Source organism: Podarcis erhardii (assembly GCF_964252035.2).
Source record: "Podarcis erhardii genome assembly, chromosome: 8".
In the NCBI taxonomy this organism is placed as follows: domain Eukaryota; kingdom Metazoa; phylum Chordata; class Lepidosauria; order Squamata; family Lacertidae; genus Podarcis; species Podarcis erhardii.
The window spans coordinates 3823889-3842645 of record NC_138499.1 but is presented as its reverse complement, the minus strand read 5'-3'; the positions used below and the strand labels follow the sequence as shown (position 1 = coordinate 3842645).

The 18757-nt window shown below is 45.0% G+C and overlaps 1 protein-coding gene across 1 annotated transcript; it reads right to left on the bottom strand.

Moving 5' to 3' along the window:
• Positions 1-2139: 2139 nt before the first annotated feature.
• On the bottom strand, positions 2140-17534 carry LOC309349023 (lymphocyte antigen 6E-like). Its single transcript, XM_081874879.1, has 3 exons — positions 17385-17534; positions 8217-8330; positions 2140-2573 (listed from the first exon to the last, which is right to left on the bottom strand). Exons 1-3 carry the CDS (start codon positions 17437-17439, stop codon positions 2368-2370), a joined length of 375 nt encoding a protein of 124 aa, XP_081731005.1. The 5' UTR covers positions 17440-17534; the 3' UTR covers positions 2140-2367.
• Positions 17535-18757: the final 1223 nt, after the last annotated feature.

Sequence of the window (18757 nt, the reverse complement as noted above, 5' to 3'; positions counted from 1 at the left end):
CTATCACATGGCGGTGTATGTTTTGACTCCACAGAGTGGGAAGTGACGGAGACAGGATATTTGTGCTACTATGTTCTGTGAAGTGGGACTATTGTCCTTTGTTCTTTTTCTCATTGCTGTCTGATGCTAGAGAGAGAGGGAGCCATGTTGCAGTGCTCCGTGTGTATTTATATGTAAATAAAGTAGATTAGCCAAAATGCCGAGTTGCAGAGGTCTGTTACACATGATGCGCAAACTCTGCGGATCCCTAAGTGTGCCGGTGTCTGTTGGCATCAGTCGCTGTGTTGTTCGGGCAGAAGAAAGCTTTTGAAGCTCCCAAACGAAAGACCAGGAGGGAAAGAACATGCCAGCCAGGCATGTGTCTCTGCCAGGGCCCTACTTGAGTGTAGGCCGAGCTCCTAACAGTCATCCCCCCAGAGTGGCACCCGGGGCATCCCGCCCCCTCTGCCCCCCACTTCGTACTCCCGTGAATTTGTTTGCACCATTTTCTCGTAGCCTGTGCTGTGTTGCGACATTTCAAGATGTGCCCGTTTTGAAGGATAGTCCCGTTTTCGGTTCATGTGTTTGTGGTTTGGGAAGGTGCAGATGAAGGAATTTTGTATCCAAATGCAAACTGAACAAACGATGCCTTATGTAAAGTATTGCACTTGGGCAAAAAAAATGAGAGGCACAAATACAAGATGGGTGACACCTGGCTTGAGAGCAGTACATGTGAAAAGGATCTAGGAGTCTTGGTTGACCACAACCTTGACATGAGCCAACAGTGTGACGCGGCAGCTAAAAAAGCCAATGCAATTCTGGGCTGCATCAATAGGAGTATAGCATCTAGATCAAGGGAAGTAATAGTGCCACTGTATTCTGCTCTGGTCAGACCTCACCTGGAGTACTGTGTCCAGTTCTGGGCACCACAGTTCAAGAAGGACACTGACAAACTGGAACGTGTCCAGAGGAGGGCAACCAAAATGGTCAAAGGCCTGGAAACGATGCCTTATGAGGAACGGCTAAGGGAGCTGGGCATGTTTAGCCTGGAGAAGAGGAGGTTAAGGGGTGATATGATAGCCATGTTCAAATATATAAAAGGATGTCACATAGAGGAGGGAGAAAGGTTGTTTTCTGCTGCTCCAGAGAAGCGGACACGGAGCAATGGATCCAAACTACAAGAAAGAAGATTCCACCTGAACATTAGGAAGAACTTCCTGACAGTAAGAGCTGTTCGACAGTGGAATTGGCTGCCAAGGAGTGTGGTGGAGTCTCCTTCTTTGGAGGTCTTTAAGCAGAGGCTTGACAACCATATGTCAGGAGTGCTCTGATGGTGTTTCCTGCTTGGCAGGGGGTTGGACTCGATGGCCCTTGTGGTCTCTTCCAACTCTATGATTCTAGGATTCTAGGATTCTATGAAATTTCTCCCTCCCAGTGTGGAGGGAAGACATTAGTAAGCCAAAGGAACACACTGCCAGCATAATAAGTCCACTGCAAAGCAACATTGGACCTATAAGGGTCTCGTCCCTTTGGCTCCACCCAAAAATTATTGGAGGGGACTGCCCCCCCTCCCGGTTGATGGGCATTGCCATTCAAATGGTGTGCATGTGCTGTGTCTTGTGATCGATTGTGCAGGGTGGGGCTCACCTGCCCCCCCCCATATTTTATTCAAGTTTGTACCCTTGCAAGGCAATGTCAAAAGAAGTGTGTGTGTGTGTGTGTGTGTGTGTGTGTTTTTGTGAATATTTGTGTCGTGTTGAGAAAAAATCAGGCCATGGGAGCCTGAGTCTACACACAGATTCAGAAGAAAATGAGGACAAGGTCAGAAACAGAGAATCAGTTTTGTCTAAGCCAGCAGTGGGGTCCAAACTTTTTTCAAAGAGGGCCAGATTTGATGAAGTGAAGGGCCGTGAGGGCCAAAGGTGTTTTTTTTTTTAGGATTTTATCCCCGGAAATAAACTGCCACAGGGGCCGGATTAAGCCCCCGAAACAGACTTTAGACACAAAGACCAAGAAGTCTCAAAATGTCACTTACCCATTACACAGAAACAGGGTGGTTGTATTTTGGACTGGGCCACTTCAAAATGCAGTAGGGGAGGTCGTATTTTTTAATTCCCCCCCCCCCATAAAAAAGGTGCCCCCCTTTGTTGTAAACCTTAGTGGCACGCAGAGAGATTTTTATTTTTTCGCATCGGCGAGCATTACAGAAAGTGGCGGCCCCCCTGCCTCCATCACGTACAAAAAAAGGCAATAGCATCCCGTATCATGTTTGTAGCATAGCTCTCAGCGAAGCCAGAATCAGGCCTTGTAAAAAAAAAGACGTGGAGATTAGTGCTTCCCATGAGCTTCCAAAAAGACATTTGGCAATCTCTACCACCCCCACCCCCATCACAGCCCCGTCCGGAAGATACAGGCAAAGCTGGCGAATATCGCCATGATCATGAGAGCATAGCTGGTTTTCACGCGGCTGGGAGCACCACTGTTGCAGTAATCAGAAACGCAGCAATTGGTCTCGATGCCCGTTTGACCGCCCTTGATCTCGAAGTTGCTTGGGCAGACGTCTGCACACCACTTGCTGACGGAAAATTCACTGCCTACAAAACAAGAGGATTTAAGGGAGGGAGAATGAGAAACTGCTGTGGGGTTCAGTGGCAAGAGACAACCATGTTTGGAGATGAATATCACCGACTTTAAACAGCACAATCCTATCCAGGGACACTTTTTTATGTAGCAACAAAGCCGCCCAGATGGGCGGGGTACAAATAATAAATTATTATTATTATTATTATTATTATTATTATTATTATTATTAAACCCACTTTTGTCTTATATAAATGTTTATTAGTAGCAAACCAGTTTGATACGCAGTTATTAAAAGAGGAATGGATATAAATGATGTTAGTTATATTATATATATATATTAGTGATATATATATATATATATATATATATATATATATATATATATATGTTGCAGGTTTTGGTGTCCTCGGGTGTCTTCCCGTGTAAAAGTTGGGGTGTCTAGGCGACGTTTCGACGAGGTCTCACTCGTCATCTTCAGGCTGGTGCTTTCGGCTTCTTGTTACTGGAACAGAGCAGGATCTCAGTGTTTGAGTTCCTATAAATACTGTAGAGGGGGTGTGGTGTATAGCCTCCAATGTTCTGGGCAGAGAGGAAGTTCCCAGGCTAGTGTGCCTTTTCTTCTTTTGTTCCTTAATTACTTGAGAGATATCTTGAGTGATTTCTTGAGTGATATCCTGAGTACCACTTAGGTGGGTCATTAGGTGTGGATTAGTTGCTAAAGTCTTTGTGTCTTGACCTCTTGAACTTTGTGAAGAGTTTTCATGAGAAGATGGCTGTACTGTACTTAGTTGTGCTCTGGCTTGGCTTCGTGTATAGGGGCGAGCTGTGGTTTTGTGGCTTGTGTCAGCCAGATCTGTGTAGGGATTGCAGGGGGGTGCAGCATCCGGAGGTGCCACCATGGATTGGCTACTGGATGGTGTCTGTAATTCATCTGTGGAGAGGGTCTGGGTTTGGGTCTGGTGTGGTTGATTGGTGTTGGCGTTCTGTGTGCCTCTGGATCTGGTGTCAGTTTTTGTGGGGAGGGCTAATTTCCAGATGTCTGGCAAGCGGGATGTGTCGTCACGCTTGTTCATGTTGTGAGGGTGTTTCTCTATCTCGATGGCTTCCATGATTATTCTCTTGTGGTGATGTTCCGTGTTAAAGAGCAATTTGGAATCTGCAAAATTAATTTCGTGTCCTGTTTCTTTCATGTGTTGGAAAAGAGAGGAAGTTTTTTCTTCTTTTTTGACGGCATTCTTGTGTTCTGCGATACGTGCATTTATTCGTCTGTTTGTTTGTCCAATGTACGTGGCTGGGCAGACTTTGCAGGGTATTTCATAGATCCCTTGGTTTTCCAACTGGATTTTATCCTTGGGGTTTCTGAGGATATTGGCTATTTTTTGGTTGGTGCAAAAGGCTGTTTTGATATTGTGTTTATGGAGGATTTTGCTAATTTTATCTGTAGTGCCCTTGATATAAGGAAGGAGGGCCATGCCATTGTTTTCTTCTGTGTCTTGGTTTTTGGGGGGTGTTTCCTTTTGGATTAGCTTCGTAATCCTGTTTTGCTGGTATCCATTGGCAATTAACACGTTTGAGAGATTCTGTAACTCAGTTGTCAAGTGGTCTTTGTCAGCCAGGCGTTTGGTTCTGGAGATGAGAGTCTTGGCTACGGAGTTTATTTGTGCAGGGTGGTGGTGTGATTGTGCATGTAAGTAGCGGTTGGTGTGTGTTTTTTTCCGGTAGATAGTGTGTCCTAGGGAGCCATCAGGTTTTTTGTAGATTAGGACGTCAAGGAAGGGAAGTTGGTTGTTGGCTTCTATTTCCATAGTGAATTGTATTTTGGGGTGTAAGTTGTTGAGATGTGTGAGGAAGCTATCCAGTTTTTCCTTCCCGTGTGGCCAAATTACAAAGGTGTCGTCAACATATCTGAGCCAAAGTTTGGGTTTGTGTTCTGACTTGTCTAAAGCATTGGTTTCAAAGTGTTCCATGTACAGGTTTGACCCTCTCCACAGATGAATTACAGACACCATCCAGTAGCCAATCCATGGTGGCACCTCCGGATGCTGCACCCCCCTGCAATCCCTACACAGATCTGGCTGACACAAGCCACAAAACCACAGCTCGCCCCTATACACGAAGCCAAGCCAGAGCACAACTAAGTACAGTACAGCCATCTTCTCATGAAAACTCTTCACAAAGTTCAAGAGGTCAAGACACAAAGACTTTAGCAACTAATCCACACCTAATGACCCACCTAAGTGGTACTCAGGATATCACTCAAGAAATCACTCAAGATATCTCTCAAGTAATTAAGGAACAAATGAAGAAAAGGCACACTAGCCTGGGAACTTCCTCTCTGCCCAGAACATTGGAGGCTATACACCACACCCCCTCTACAGTATTTATAGGAACTCAAACACTGAGATCCTGCTCTGTTCCAATAACAAGAAGCCGAAAGCACCAGCCTGAAGATGACGAGTGAGACCTCGTCGAAACGTCGCCTAGACACCCCAACTTTTACACGGGAAGACACCCGAGGACACCAAAACCTGCATTCCTGTACCCGTGAAAATCTACGAAAGCATATATATATATATATATATATATATATATATGTGTGTGTGTGTGTGTGTGTGTCAGAGCTGCCTCTAGGTCCCAGCTCACAGAGGACCAACGCCCGGTTGATGTAATGCCCGGTTGATGTCTTTATTGAAGTTTAGTTTCCATTTCAAACCCCAGAGCATGCAGCCCTACGTCTTGACTTTAGATCGGCGAAGTCCCCTCTGAATCACTACCCCTTCTGCACCAGTTTAAGATCCTAGCCCGGCTCCACCTCCTGCGCTGTTCCTTCCTCCTCTGGGTCCTTCTGCCCCCTGGGGTTTCCTCCCTCCTGGACTCTTCTGACGCTGACCCCCCTGAGTCTTGCCCTTCCTTCCGGCGGGCTTTAGGACCTGGCTCCCTATCCGGGCTACCTGCTGTGTCGCTCGCCTGTACATTTGAACTTGGCGCGCGCGCCCAGCCGGTAACCTTCCTCCTGACCGTTTCCCCGCTCTCCGATGTGGGCGTGGTCAATCCTGACTCATCTCCTCTCGCTGGTGGTGGGAAGACTGGTCCCGATGCCTGGGACTCCTCCCCCCTACTTCGTTCTGGTGGGGAAGCTGGTCCTGATTTCCAACTGCTGCTCAGGGAGTCCCCGCTGGCCCCTTCCTTCTGGGGTTTCCTCCTTGGCACCCCCCTCGCCCTGGCCATCGGCGCTCCCTTCTGTGAATCTTCCGATTCGCTGGAGAGACTCGTGGAATCCCTCTGACCACTGTCACTGCCTACACCCCCCTCGGATTCCTCCTCCTCCTGTGTCTCTGCTTCTGAACCCCTGACAATATATAATATTAATTTTGTTGTTTCTTATATTGTGGTTGTTTGTTTGACTTTTCTATTATTTGTTTGTTTGTTTGTTTATTTGATTGTATGTTTGCTTGTCTTCCCATAAATGTATTTATTTTAAATCAATAAAGATATACTTTTGAAAAATAAAAATAAATAAAAATAAATAAAACAGGAATGGGATAAAGAATTGGGGATCTCAATCTCGACTAAACAATGGGAAACCGTTAAGTTCTATAACAAGGGTTCTCTGCACCTCAAATTAAGACCCATATAACACAAAATAATATTTAGAATTTACTGGACTCCAGGATGCTTTTATATGAAAGGGTTATCTAAGACATATAGCTGCTGGAGATGTCGCAGGAATAATTCTTCTCTAAAACATATGTTTGTACAAGGTCTCATATTGATAAATTTTTGGCAGAAGGTAATAGAGACAATCAACACGACTTTACAGAATAATCTTAAATTTGCAGAGGAAATTATCCTTTTGAATGGTTATATAACAAATAAACACTATGAATGGATTCTCCGTGGCCTTAAAAAAGGTAAAGGGACACCTGACCATTAGGTCCAGTTGTGGCCAACTCTGGGGTTGTGGTGCTCATCTCGCTTTACTCGCCGAAGGAGCCGGCGTACAGCTTCTGAGTCATGTGGCCAGCATGACTAAGCCGCTTCTGGCGAACCAGAGCAGCGCACGGAAACGCCGTTTACCTTCCCGCTGGAGTGGTACCTATTTATCTACTTGCACTTTGAGGTGCTTTTGAACTGCTAGGTTGGCAGGAGCAGGGACCGAGCAGCGGGAGCTCACCCCATCGCGGGGATTCGAACCGCTGACCTTCTGATCGGCAAGTCCTAGGCTCTGTGGTTTAACCCACAGCGCCACCCATGGCCTTACTACGGCACAAAGACAGGTTTCGATGAACTGGAAAAATAAAAATGAGCCTTCCACGATTGGATTGAAGAGATGTACGAACTCACTACACATGAACAAGGTGCATACAAACCTAGACTTGCCATGGGCAAATTTAATTTGGAATTCATTTTTTTGAATACCATAATAGGTTTAGGTCTAGTTAATGACAATAGCATTTTTTAATTATTATTATTTTTTGTAATGTATACAGGTCCCCACCTCGCGTTCTGTCTAGTTTACTACATGGGTGCGATTTCTTTTTTCCCTTCTTCTTCTTTTGTGTCTTATCTTACTCTGTGCACTTATGATTATGTACTTTTTATCTTTCAATAAAGGGTATATTCTTTTTAAAAAATCCTATCCATGGATACTTCCACAACACTACTATGTTCAGGTGGGATTCAGTCACATGCCAGCAAATTCAGGTTGAGCGATCGTAAACGGTTGGGAGGTTTCCCTTTCTCAAAAGACTGGGCTTTTTGCTTTAATGTAATGCATAGAATGTGCTGGAATGTGCTTGGTAGCATGTATTTCAATGCAAACAAATCAGTGCAAATGCTTATTAAATGGCCAGCATCGTCTAATCTCCCCACAAACAACCAAAACGAAATCTCCTGGAATAGCCCATCCCATCCGACCTTCCCGCAAACAAATAAGAATAAAGGGTCATTAAAAAGTCAACGTTGCCTTTCTCACTAAGCAAAACTGACAATTTAATTGATCAATATACTATACCACTATACCAGCTGCACTGGATCCCGGTGGGGTACAGGAGCAGGTTTAAGGTGCTGGTTTTAACCTTTAAAGCCCTATACGGCTTAGGACCCTCATACCTACGGGACCGCCTCTCCTGGTATGTCCCACGGAGGACCTTACGGTCTTCAAATAAAAACATCTTGGAGATCCCGGGTCACAGGGAGGTTAAGCTGGCCTCAACCAGAGCCAGGGCCTTTTCGGTCGTGGCCCCGCTCTGGTGGAACGCTCTGTCAAAAGAGACTAGGGCCCTGCGGGACTTGACATCTTTCCGCAGGACCTGCAAGACAGAGCTATTCCTCCAGGCCTTTGGCCAAGGCACAGCCTGACTCCCTCCTTTGGCAATCTTCACAGAACTTTAGCCTAATGGTTGCCATCATTTTGAGTTGAATTAATTTTATAATGGAATCATTTTAGAATGTTGTACTATTTTATTGTTGTTAGCTGCCCTGAGCCCGGCTTCAGCTGGGGAGGGCAGGATATAAAATATATTATTATTATTATTATTATTATTATTATTATTATTATTATTATTATCAAATCTTCAGTTCCAGCCTGCCAAGCCTATGAAGTACAGCTCCTTTTTCTCTCTGCCTTCCTGCAAACAGATCATGAAACTTACCAGGACCTTTGTGGGCCAATGACACGCAATATTTGTTCATATCCGAACACCTGTTCTTGGTGCATTCCTCGTGGGATTTCGCTTTTTCACACGTGTAACAGTGCAAGGATGAAACTGCAAAAAAAGAGGTGGGGAAGTTGGAGGTATTAGATTGCTATTGCTACAGGATTTCTACTGAATATTCTTTGGATGTGTGAAGGGGGGCACCAGGGCTGGCATCAGCACTGCGGACCCCTGGGCCACTGCCAGGACCACAACACAGTGGCAGACCCCCTCTACTGGCACCTGTCCTGGGACTCCCTTTATTAAAAATATTTCCTGGTCGGGGGTTCAGAGTGGCTGGGTTCAGCTGCCATTTTAATTCCAAACAATGCTCCCAATGCCAGCTTGCTGAGGGGCATTTTGGGAAATCTAAGTGGCCGTTCCCAGCCACCCTTTGAATAGGAGAATCTGTAGTCCTTGAGATGTTGCTGCACTCCAAGTCCCATCAGTCATGGCCAGGGATGATGGGAGTTGTAGTCTAATAATATTCCCAGGTTTAGAGATACGCGGTCTGTCTCTGGAGGTGCTGTTTAGCCACGTGGCTAATAGCCATTGACAGAACTCTCCCCCTGGCTATGAATCTCTCTAAGTTCCTTTTAAATCCACACTTTCATAGAATCATAGAACTGTAGGGTTTGAAGGGGCACCAAGAGTCATCTAGTCCAACCCCAATCTCAGCTAAAGCATTCATGGCATTCAATCTCTGCTTAAAAAGCTTCAAGGAAGGAGAGTCAGCAAGCTCCTGAGGTAGTCTATTCCACTTACTCTCAGCGAATTCTTCCTGATGTTTAGTCTGAATCTCCTTCCTTGTAACTTCAAGCCATGGGTTCGAGTCCTACCCTCCACAGCAGGAGGAAACAAGCTTCCTCCATCTTCCACGGGGCAGCCCTTGAGATATTGGAAGATGGCTATCTTATCTCCTCTCAGGCTCCCCTGCTCCAGGCTAAACATGCCCAGCTCCCTCATAAAGCTTGTTTTCCAGACGCTTGATCTTCTGGGTCACCCTCCTCTACACAAGTTCCCTCTTTTCAACATCCTTGTTAAATTGTGGCGCCCAGAACTGGACCCAGTATTCCAGGTGTGGTTTGACCAAGGCAGAATAGAGCGATACTACTGCTTGATTCTAGACATTATACTTCTGCTGATGCCACAGAATGCTTTGTGGCAACGATTTATATAGATGCAGTTACAAATTAGGAAGAAGGGGAGGCCTTTTCCTGATTTGTCCTGGTTCTACCACTCATCATTTTTTCCCTCTGTGAAACAATTCTCCTGATCTCTTCACCATCAAGCCCTTCGCTGAGCCATCCCTTCTGTTCCCTAAAGTTGTTTACCTGTGAGGCACTCGGTCTGTTTTGGGCGCCACCCTCCTTTTTGGGTGTTTGGCAAGTCGGAGATTATTAGGGTGATACTGGGTGCTCTTGTGATGCCAGTGGGTGTGAGGAGCCTCTTTGATGGGAAAGAACTTCAAAACAATGGGGCGCCTGAGCTTCGGGGTGCCTGAGTTATGGGAAGGGAGAGGGCAGGGTGAGGTTTAATGGAGGAGCTGACTCACTCCAAGACACGAGACCAGTACATAAACTTCACTCTCACGAAGAGACGCTGAGATACAAGACCAACCAGACCTTCCACAAGCATTGCTTCATATTTCGACATGCTGTGCCATACAGGCAACACTTTGACACTGCCCTCAGTACGACTTTTGCAGGGGCTTCCAGAGCCAGCTGTGCCATTTTGGTGCAGACGCCACCCACCAGCCTGGCCCCCTCAGGATGTTTTGAACTGCAATTCCCATCAGCTCCTACCAGAAAGTCCTGATTGGAGTTGTAGTCCTTCTGTCTGCTCTGGAGTATTGCTGGGTAATTTGTGTTTCCATTTTGTTGTTGTTTAGTCAACAGTGTGAACAAGTTTTAATGGAATACTGAATGGTTTGTTGTTGTTGTTGTTTAGTCATGTCCGACTCTTCGTGACCCATGGACCAGAGAGCATGCCAGGCACTCCTGTCTTCCACTGCCTCCTGCAGTTTGGTCAAACTCATGAAACAGTATAATAAAAAAACATTATTTAAAAATTGAAACCAGAAATCGGGGAACTGTTGTGCAAAGATGCATTCTTAGGTGCCTGCGTAAGCCCGACAGAATTAAGTGGTTCTCAGTAAGTGCTTAAAAGTGAAAGCCAAAGGAGTCTGTTGACAGAGTAGTCCAAAGGATTGGGTCCACAATTATGGGTTGTGTGTTGTTTAGTTGTGTCTGACTCTTCGTGGCCCCCTGGACCAGAGCACACCAGGCACTCCTGTCTTCCACTGCCTCCCACAGTTTGGTCAAACTCATGCTGGTCGCTTCGAGAACACTGTCCAGCCATCTCGTCCTCTGTGGTCCCCTTCTCCTTGTGCCCTCCATCTTTCCCAACATCAAGCAGTCTTCTCTTCTCATGAGGTGGCCAAAGTTGGAGCCCCAGCTTCACAATCTGTCCTTCCAGTGAGCACCCAGGGCTGATTTCCTTCAGAATAGATAGGTTGGATCTTCTTGCAGTCCATGGGACTCTCAAGAGTCTCCTCCAGCACTATAATTCAAAAGCATCCATTCTTCGGTTTCCATTTAATACAGGTGTATAATAGTAGTTCTCAATAAAATCAACACACAAAAAACCCTAAGACGCCAGGTTGATGAAGGCTGTCTAAATGGATGTAGAACATCTGCAACCCTCCAGATATTGCTGGACCACAGTTCCCATCGTGCTTGGTCACTTGATCCTGGATTCTGGTATCAAGAGAGGCAGAAGTGCTCTTCTCCAACTATGACCCAAACTCATGTTATATTTTTAGACACCTCACCATTGTCCCCACCTTAAGCATCCTTCTTCTAAGCTGAAGAAAAGTTCTGCAGCAGGTCTGGGGAACCTTTGACTCTCCAGATGTTGCCAGACTAAAACTTCCATCACCCCTTGCCGTTAGAGGAAGAGGAGAAAGAGGAGCAGGGATAGCAGGGAAGGCTGGTACCCGGAGATGAGGGAGAGGTGTTCCCCCTTTGTGACCCTAGATGTCAGAGAGGGAGAAGCTGATCTTCTAGATCTCTTTTGGGACCTTCTGGTGGAGTGCAGAGCCAAATCGAGGAGGGCAGAACACTTTGCTCAGCCAGAGGGAGGAGTTGGACGGGAGGAAGCGGAGTCAGAGGGGAAGGCGATGAGGCAGGACATAGCTTTGTCGCTGAGAGCCAGGCAGTGCCTTCGTAGGTGGGATGAGATCCACCCACCAGACAAGAGTGTGAATGTGTGATCGCAACAGACTCAGAGGGTGACAGAGTCTGATGGGTGAGATCGCCCCACCTTGTCTGTAAACGCTTCGTGGGAAGGGTGTGCCAACGGCAGGTACCTCTTTGTAGCTTCCATTCAGCTATGAACCTCTTGCCTTGCGGCCGCCAAGACCATATAACACCAGTCTTGAAAAACCTACACTGGGTCCCGGTACGTTTCTGAGCACAATTCAAAGTGCTGGTGCTGTTATGAAAATGATTTATAGGTGGTACATGACCCCAGTCAAGCTTGCAAAAATTTACCACTTATCAGATAATAAATGTTGGAAATGTAAAGAGAATGAAGGTACATTCTTTCACCTTTGGTGGACATGCCCAAGGATTAAGGCTTTCTGGGAGATGATATATAATGAAATGAAAAAGGTATTTAAGTATACCTTCTTGAAGAAACCAGAGGCCTTTCTCCTGGGTATGGTTAGCCAAGTGGTGTTAAAGAAGGACAGAACTTTCTTTATGTACTCTACAACAGCAGCAAGGATACTTATCGCAAAGTATTGGAAGACACAAGATCTACCCACCCTGGAAGAATAGCAGATGAAGATGATAGACTATATGGGATTGGCAGAGATGACTGGCAGAATCCGGGACCAGGAGAAAGAGACAGTGGAAGAAGATTGGGAGAAATTCAAGGACTATCTTAACAAACATTGTAAAATTAATGAATGCTAGAATGACGTGGGTTTAAAAGTCAAGTGGTTTTCAGCGGTATTGAATAAGGAAAAGGAAAAGTAAGATCAAAAAATTATGGAAAATAAGGGAGAGGATTTGCTGATTTGACAATTAGAAATTAGAATACAGAAGGGGGAGGTGTGAGGAGGTCGGGGAAACAAGGCTCAAGAAAATAAGGTTTAAATTATACTTGTTTTTGTTTGTGTATGTTTGTATTGTTGTTTGTGTTTATGTGTATTAATTGAAACTTTAATAAATAACATTAAAAAAAACAAAGTGTTGGTGCTGACCTTTAAAGCCCTAAACAGCCTCAGACCAGGATACCTGAAGGAGCGTCTCCACCCCCATCGTTCCGCCCAGACACTGAGGTCCAGCGCCAATGGCCTTCTGGTGGTTCCCTCCCTGCGAGAAGCCAAGTTACAGGGAACCAGGCAGAGGGCCTCTTCGGTGGTGGCACCCGCCCTGTGGAACGCCCTCCCAACAAATGTTAAAGAGAACAACAACTACTAGACTTTTAGAAGACATCTGAAGGCAGCCCTGTTTAGGGAAGCTTTTAATGTTTGATGCATTACTGTATTTTAATATGTTGTTTTAGAACAGGGGTAGCCAACCTAAGGCCCAGGGGCCGGATGCGGTCCAATCGCCTTCTCAATCCAGCCCGCAGACGGTCTGGGAATCGGCGTGTTTTTACATGAGTAGAATGTGTCTTTTTATTTAAAATGCATCTCTTGGTTATTTGTGGGGCATAGGAATTCATTCATATTATTTTTCAAAATATAGTCCGGCCCACCACATGGTCTGAGGGACAGTGGACCAGCCCACGGCTGAAAAAGGTTGCTGACCCCTGTTTTAGAATATTTAGAAGCATAGCATACTTAGAAGAATGTTCTATTGGGAATCACCACTATTGGGCTTTAGTTAGACCCAGAGGATTTCAGACATGATTCCTGCCATTTGTAGCCATACATTGACAGCCACAGACCTGCAAACTCAACATCTGACACACCGCCAGAAACAACCCAGAAGGTGTGAAAGAACACAACAGCTCGAGCCTCAGGCTGAGCAGGTTTTCCAAGCTTTCTCTTATCAAGGGAAAGGAAATTAAGATCTGGGCACGGAGTGGGAACCTCAATTAAGAAGAGCTGAGGAAATTGCCTTAGGCTGAGTTGAACCATCTGGTTCATCTTAGCTCAGCATTGCATTGACTGACAGTGACCCTCCTAGATTTCTCCCAGCCTTACCTGGAGACACCAGGGATTGAATTGGATTGGATTAGGGATCATGCAAAGCAGGTGCTCTATCTCCAAGCCACACCCTTTACCTGTAGAACTTTAACCTACATAGTCCAGTTTGCAAGAAAACCTTCCCAGCACTCCTCCATTTAGAAATGTGCAAAGCACAGCATCTTTCCACGCCAAGCAAAATGTCTGGAGACCGCCGTTAAAATAAGGACCATGAAGATGCTCCCTGAGTTTTAAGTCACGACATTTCAAACTGTCGTTTGGGGATTTTATTTGCTTTTAGGCAAGTGATTATATTCCTTTGCGCTCTGTAAGGAAATTGCGGCTGCTACTGGTTGTTGCAAAGAGCCCTCTGCCTGCTTACCTGTGTGAAGTCTGAGCTAGCCGCAGAATAACCACTGCTCAGTGGCAATAAATAGCCAATAGCTAGCAAGTTAAAGGGACGCGGGTGGCGCTGTGGGTTAAACCACAGAGCCTAGGACTTGCCGATCGTATGGTCGGCGGTTCGAATCCCCGTGGTGGGATGAGCTCCCGTCGTTCGGTCCCTGCTCCTGCCCACCTAGCAGTTCGAAAGCACCCCTAAAGTGCAAGTAGATAAATAGGTACCGCTTTATAGCAGGAAGGTAAACGGCATTTCCGTGCGCTGCTCTGGTGCTGGCTCGCCAGAGCAGCTTGGTCACGCTGGCCTCGTGACCCGGAAGTGTCTTCGGACAGCGCTGGCCCCCGGCCTCTTAAGCGAGATGAGCACGCAACCCGAGAGTCGGGCACGACTGGCCCGTACGGACAGGGGTACCTTTACCTTTTACTTAGCAAGTTAAAAGCCCCAAGTCCAGTGAAAGATGCTTAGATAGCAGGGCTGCCTGCCTGGGAATAGAAAAAGCTGGACGAGGTTGAACATGGACCTTCCCCACTCACTAGAAGGCAGGTGCTTTAAGAGCCTGTGTAACGGGGTTTGTCAACAGATTTAGGTACCGTATTTTTCGCTCTATAAGACTCACTTTTTCCCTCCTAAAAAGTAAGGGGAAATGTGTGTGTGTCTTATGGAGTGAATGCAGGCTGCGCAGCTATCACAGAAGCCAGAACAGCAAGAGGGATTGCTGCTTTCGCTGCGCAGCGATCCCTCTTGCTCTTCTGGCTTCTGAGATCCAGAATATTTTTTTTCTTGTTTTCCTCCTCCAAAAACTAGGTGTGTCTTGTGGTCTGGTGTGTCTCATAGAGCGAAAAATACGGTGGATTGCTTCATCTTCAGTTAGAGATGTTAAGTTTCAGCCAGCAGCTCCCAAGCAGAACAGTTGGACTTAAGGATGGACAAGCCTATCAAATCTGATCTTTGCATTCTTAAATTCAGCTTTCCACATTTCTGCAGCTATTTGCAAAATAGCAATATTGAGAATAATTCTCATGAAAATTCACCAGCATTTTAGTGCTAATTTATTCCAATAAACACACTTTTTGCCCCAGTATATGGGAACCTATAATATCATTTATAATATAATTTGTTAATTGCATTGTATTTACCGGCACATACAGCAAAGGGAAGCCTAGAGCAATTAGATATATTTCAATTTAGGTAATTTATGTAATAGGCTTATGTTAGAAAATGAATATGGATTTTGAATCTGATGTTTGCAATTTTTTTTGGTTTGAAATAAATAAAACAAAAACAAACGAACAAAATAAAAAATAAACACTTTTTGCCCCAGTGTACACAGTTTTGCAATCAATTCCCCCAGTATGAAGCATTTTTGCACGTTATTTTCACAAACGTATGCATTTTTATGCACACGAATGCTGACACTCTTTTTTTTTTTTAATAAATATTTATTAGAGTTTTTGAATACAAATGCACCAATAATAAACAATCTTACTTCTATCACAATGTAGTTTCATCACTTCTTTGGACTCCCTCACGTCTCCCGCTCCCATTTACATCGTTAAAAGGTTTTTCCAAGCAAATTATCAACTTGTTTACGATCTTATATCCACTCATTTAAGTATAATCTAGCAATTCTCCATAAAATTTATGTTTTCTTTAGTCTCACTTATCATCAAATTCAAAATCTAATTTAGTGGTGGCCAATTTTTTATAATCTAGCATCCTTCTTAACATTCAACCAAATTACAATGTTTTTGTAAATACACCTTAAATTTCTTCCAGTCTTCCTCAATCCTCTCTTCTCCCAGGTCTCGGATTCTGCCAGTCATCTCGGCCAGTTGCATATAGTCCATCAGCTGCATCTGCCACTCTTCCAGTGTGGGTAGATCTTGAGTTTTCCAGTTTTTTGCGATGAGTATCCTTGCTGCCGTTGTTGCATACATAAAAAATGTTCGGTCCTTCTTTAACACCTTCTGGCCGACAATACCCAAAAGGAAGGCCTCTGGTTTCTTGGTGAAGGTATACTTAAATACCTTTTTCAGCTCATTATATATCATTTCCCAGAAGGCCTTCACCTTAGGGCATGTCCACCAGAGGTGAAAGAATGTTCCTTCATTTTCTTTACATTTCCAACATTTATTATCAGACGAATGGTATATTTTGGCAAGTTTAACTGGGGTCATGTACCATCTATATATCATTTTCATTACATTTTCCTTCAGAGCATTACATGCAGTGAAGTTCAGCCCAGTGGTCCATAACCTTTCCCAGTCCTCAAACATAATGTTATGCCCAATGTCCTGTGCCCACTTTATCATAGCCGATTTAACCATTTCGTCTTGTGTGTTCCATTTTAACAGCAAGTTATACATTCTAGATAGTACCTTAGTCTTTGGTTCTAACAATTCTGTTTCTAACTTCGATTTCTCCACCTGGAACCCTAACTTTTTGTCATTTTTAAAAACTTCTTTAATCTGAGCATAATGTAACCAGTCTCGCACTTTGTCCTTCATTTTCTCCAAACTCTGCAATTTCCAATTGTCTCCATCTTTTTCTAATATTTCCCAATATTTTGGCCATTTGGCCTCCATATTGGGTCTTTTTCGGGCCTTAGCTTCCAGAGGTGAAAGCCACCTTGGAGTTTTATTTTCCAATAAGTCTTTGTATTTTGTCCAGACATTAAACACTGCTTTCCTGACAATATGGTTCTTAAAGGCCTTATTGATCTTAACCTTGTTATACCATAAGTATGCATGCCAACCAAAAGCATTGTTAAAACCTTCCAGGTCCAGTACGTCAGTGTCTTCGAGAAGTAGCCAGTCTTTTAGCCAGCAGAAAGCTGCGGCTTCATAGTACAACTTTAAGTCTGGCAGGGCAAAGCCCCCTCTTTCTTTCGCGTCTGTTAATATCTTAAACTTAATTCTGGGCTTTTTGCCCTGCCAGACAAATTTAGATAGATCTTTCTGCCACTTCCGGAAGCACTCCGTATTGTCCACAATCTGTAATGTTTGAAACAAAAACAACATTTTTGGCAATACATTCATCTTAATAGCAGCAATTCGGCCTAACAAAGAAAGCTTCAGTTTTGTCCAACTGTCCAAGTCTCTCTTAATTTCAGACCAACATTTTTCATAATTATCCTTAAATAGACTCAGATTTTTTGCTGTTATGTTTACCCCTAGGTACTGAATGCTGACACTCGTTGGCTGGGGAACTGCACCCTGCAAAAATCAGAGAAGCGCAAATTGCAATGGATAATCTGTGCTTTGGTCCACGTATTGGTCCTAGAAGTGCAAATGAGTGGCTTCTCTTAAAATGCAAACATAGTCAATTTCTTCCCTACCTGCAAAGAGCTGAGGATTTAAAGCAGCTCCAAAACCTGTTTTCAACAGTGGGCATTCTCTCTCTCCACTGCAGCACCTCAACAACAGAGTGTGCATTCCATGCCTATAACTATTCAAATATGTTTCCCAGGCCCCTTCTCAAAATCCCCCCCACCTCTCCTTGGGTTAACCCCAGCAAAGCTCACCTTGCTCCAGACATAGGGCTGCAACCACCAAGAGTACGGCAGTGAAAGTCTTCATCCTGGCAAGGTCTTAACCAGCTGGAAAGGAACAGCTGGCAGTTCTGACATTATATGATGCTCATTTAGGGCGGTGCCATCAGAGGAAGATGCATCTGATTGCTCACAGGGTTTTTTGCTGGAAATTCCCGCTGTGCTTGTTGCACTTCTCCTAAAACTCCCCCCCCCCCGCTCCTTTATTTTTTTCTTAACCCGGGATGTGAACCTTTTGCCAAATGGCAGTCTGTTTCTCTTGGCTATAGATGCAGGTTTTTTTAACAGGACACAGCGTGACTTGTTGGATTCCATCTGTTGAAAAGTATCACGGATTTTCAGAAGGAATCTGGCTCAGTTTGGGGGGCTTTTTGAAACAGCAAAGGGGGACGCGGGTGGCGCTGTGGGTTAAACCACTGAGCCTGGGGCTTGCCGATTAGAAGGTCGGCGGTTCGAATCCCCACGACGGGGTGAGCTCACGTTGGTCGGTCCCTGCTCCTGCCAACCTAGCAGTTCGAAAGCACGTCAAAGTGCAAGTAGATAAATAGGTACCACTCCAGCGGGAAGGTAAACGGTGTTTCCGTGCGCTGCTCTGGTTCGCCAGAAGTGGCTTAGTCATGCTGGCCACATGACCCGGAAGCTGTATGCCGGCTCCCTCGGCCAATAAAGCGAGATGAGTGCTTCAAACCCAGAGTCAGCCATGACTGGACCTAATGGTCAGGGGTTCCTTTACCTTTAACTTGAAAGAGCAAAAGGGAACAAGGAGGTTTCCTGCTTAGCCCGAGGCCATGTACGCCTTCCCAGGGCTTAATTAAGACACAGTTTTAAAATAATACTGCACATGCAAACATGTTTGGCCAGGGAAAGAATGCCTATAATATGAAAGAGAGAAATAATAATAATAATAATAATAATAATAATAATAATAATAATTTATTATTTATACCCCGCCCATCTGGCTGGGTTTCCCTAGCCACTCTGGGCGGCTTCCAACAAAACACTAAAATACAACAGTCTATTAAACATTAAAAGCTTCTCTGAACAGGGCTGCCTTCAGATGTCTTCAAAAGTTTGGTAGTTATTTTTCTCTTTGACATCTGTTGGGAGGGCGTTCCACAGGGCGGGTGCCACTACTGAGAAGGCCCTCTGCCTGGTTCCCTGTAACTTGGCTTCTCACAGCGAGGGAACCGCCAGAAGGCCCTCGGCACTGGACCTCAGTGTCCGGGCAGAACGATGGAGATGAAGACTGAGGAGGCTGCTGGCGGCAAAGAACAGTCTTGTAAAAGATTGCTGCGTTTTATTTGTCATTGAGACATGGCTTCAACCGTCCATACCAGACACGGCTA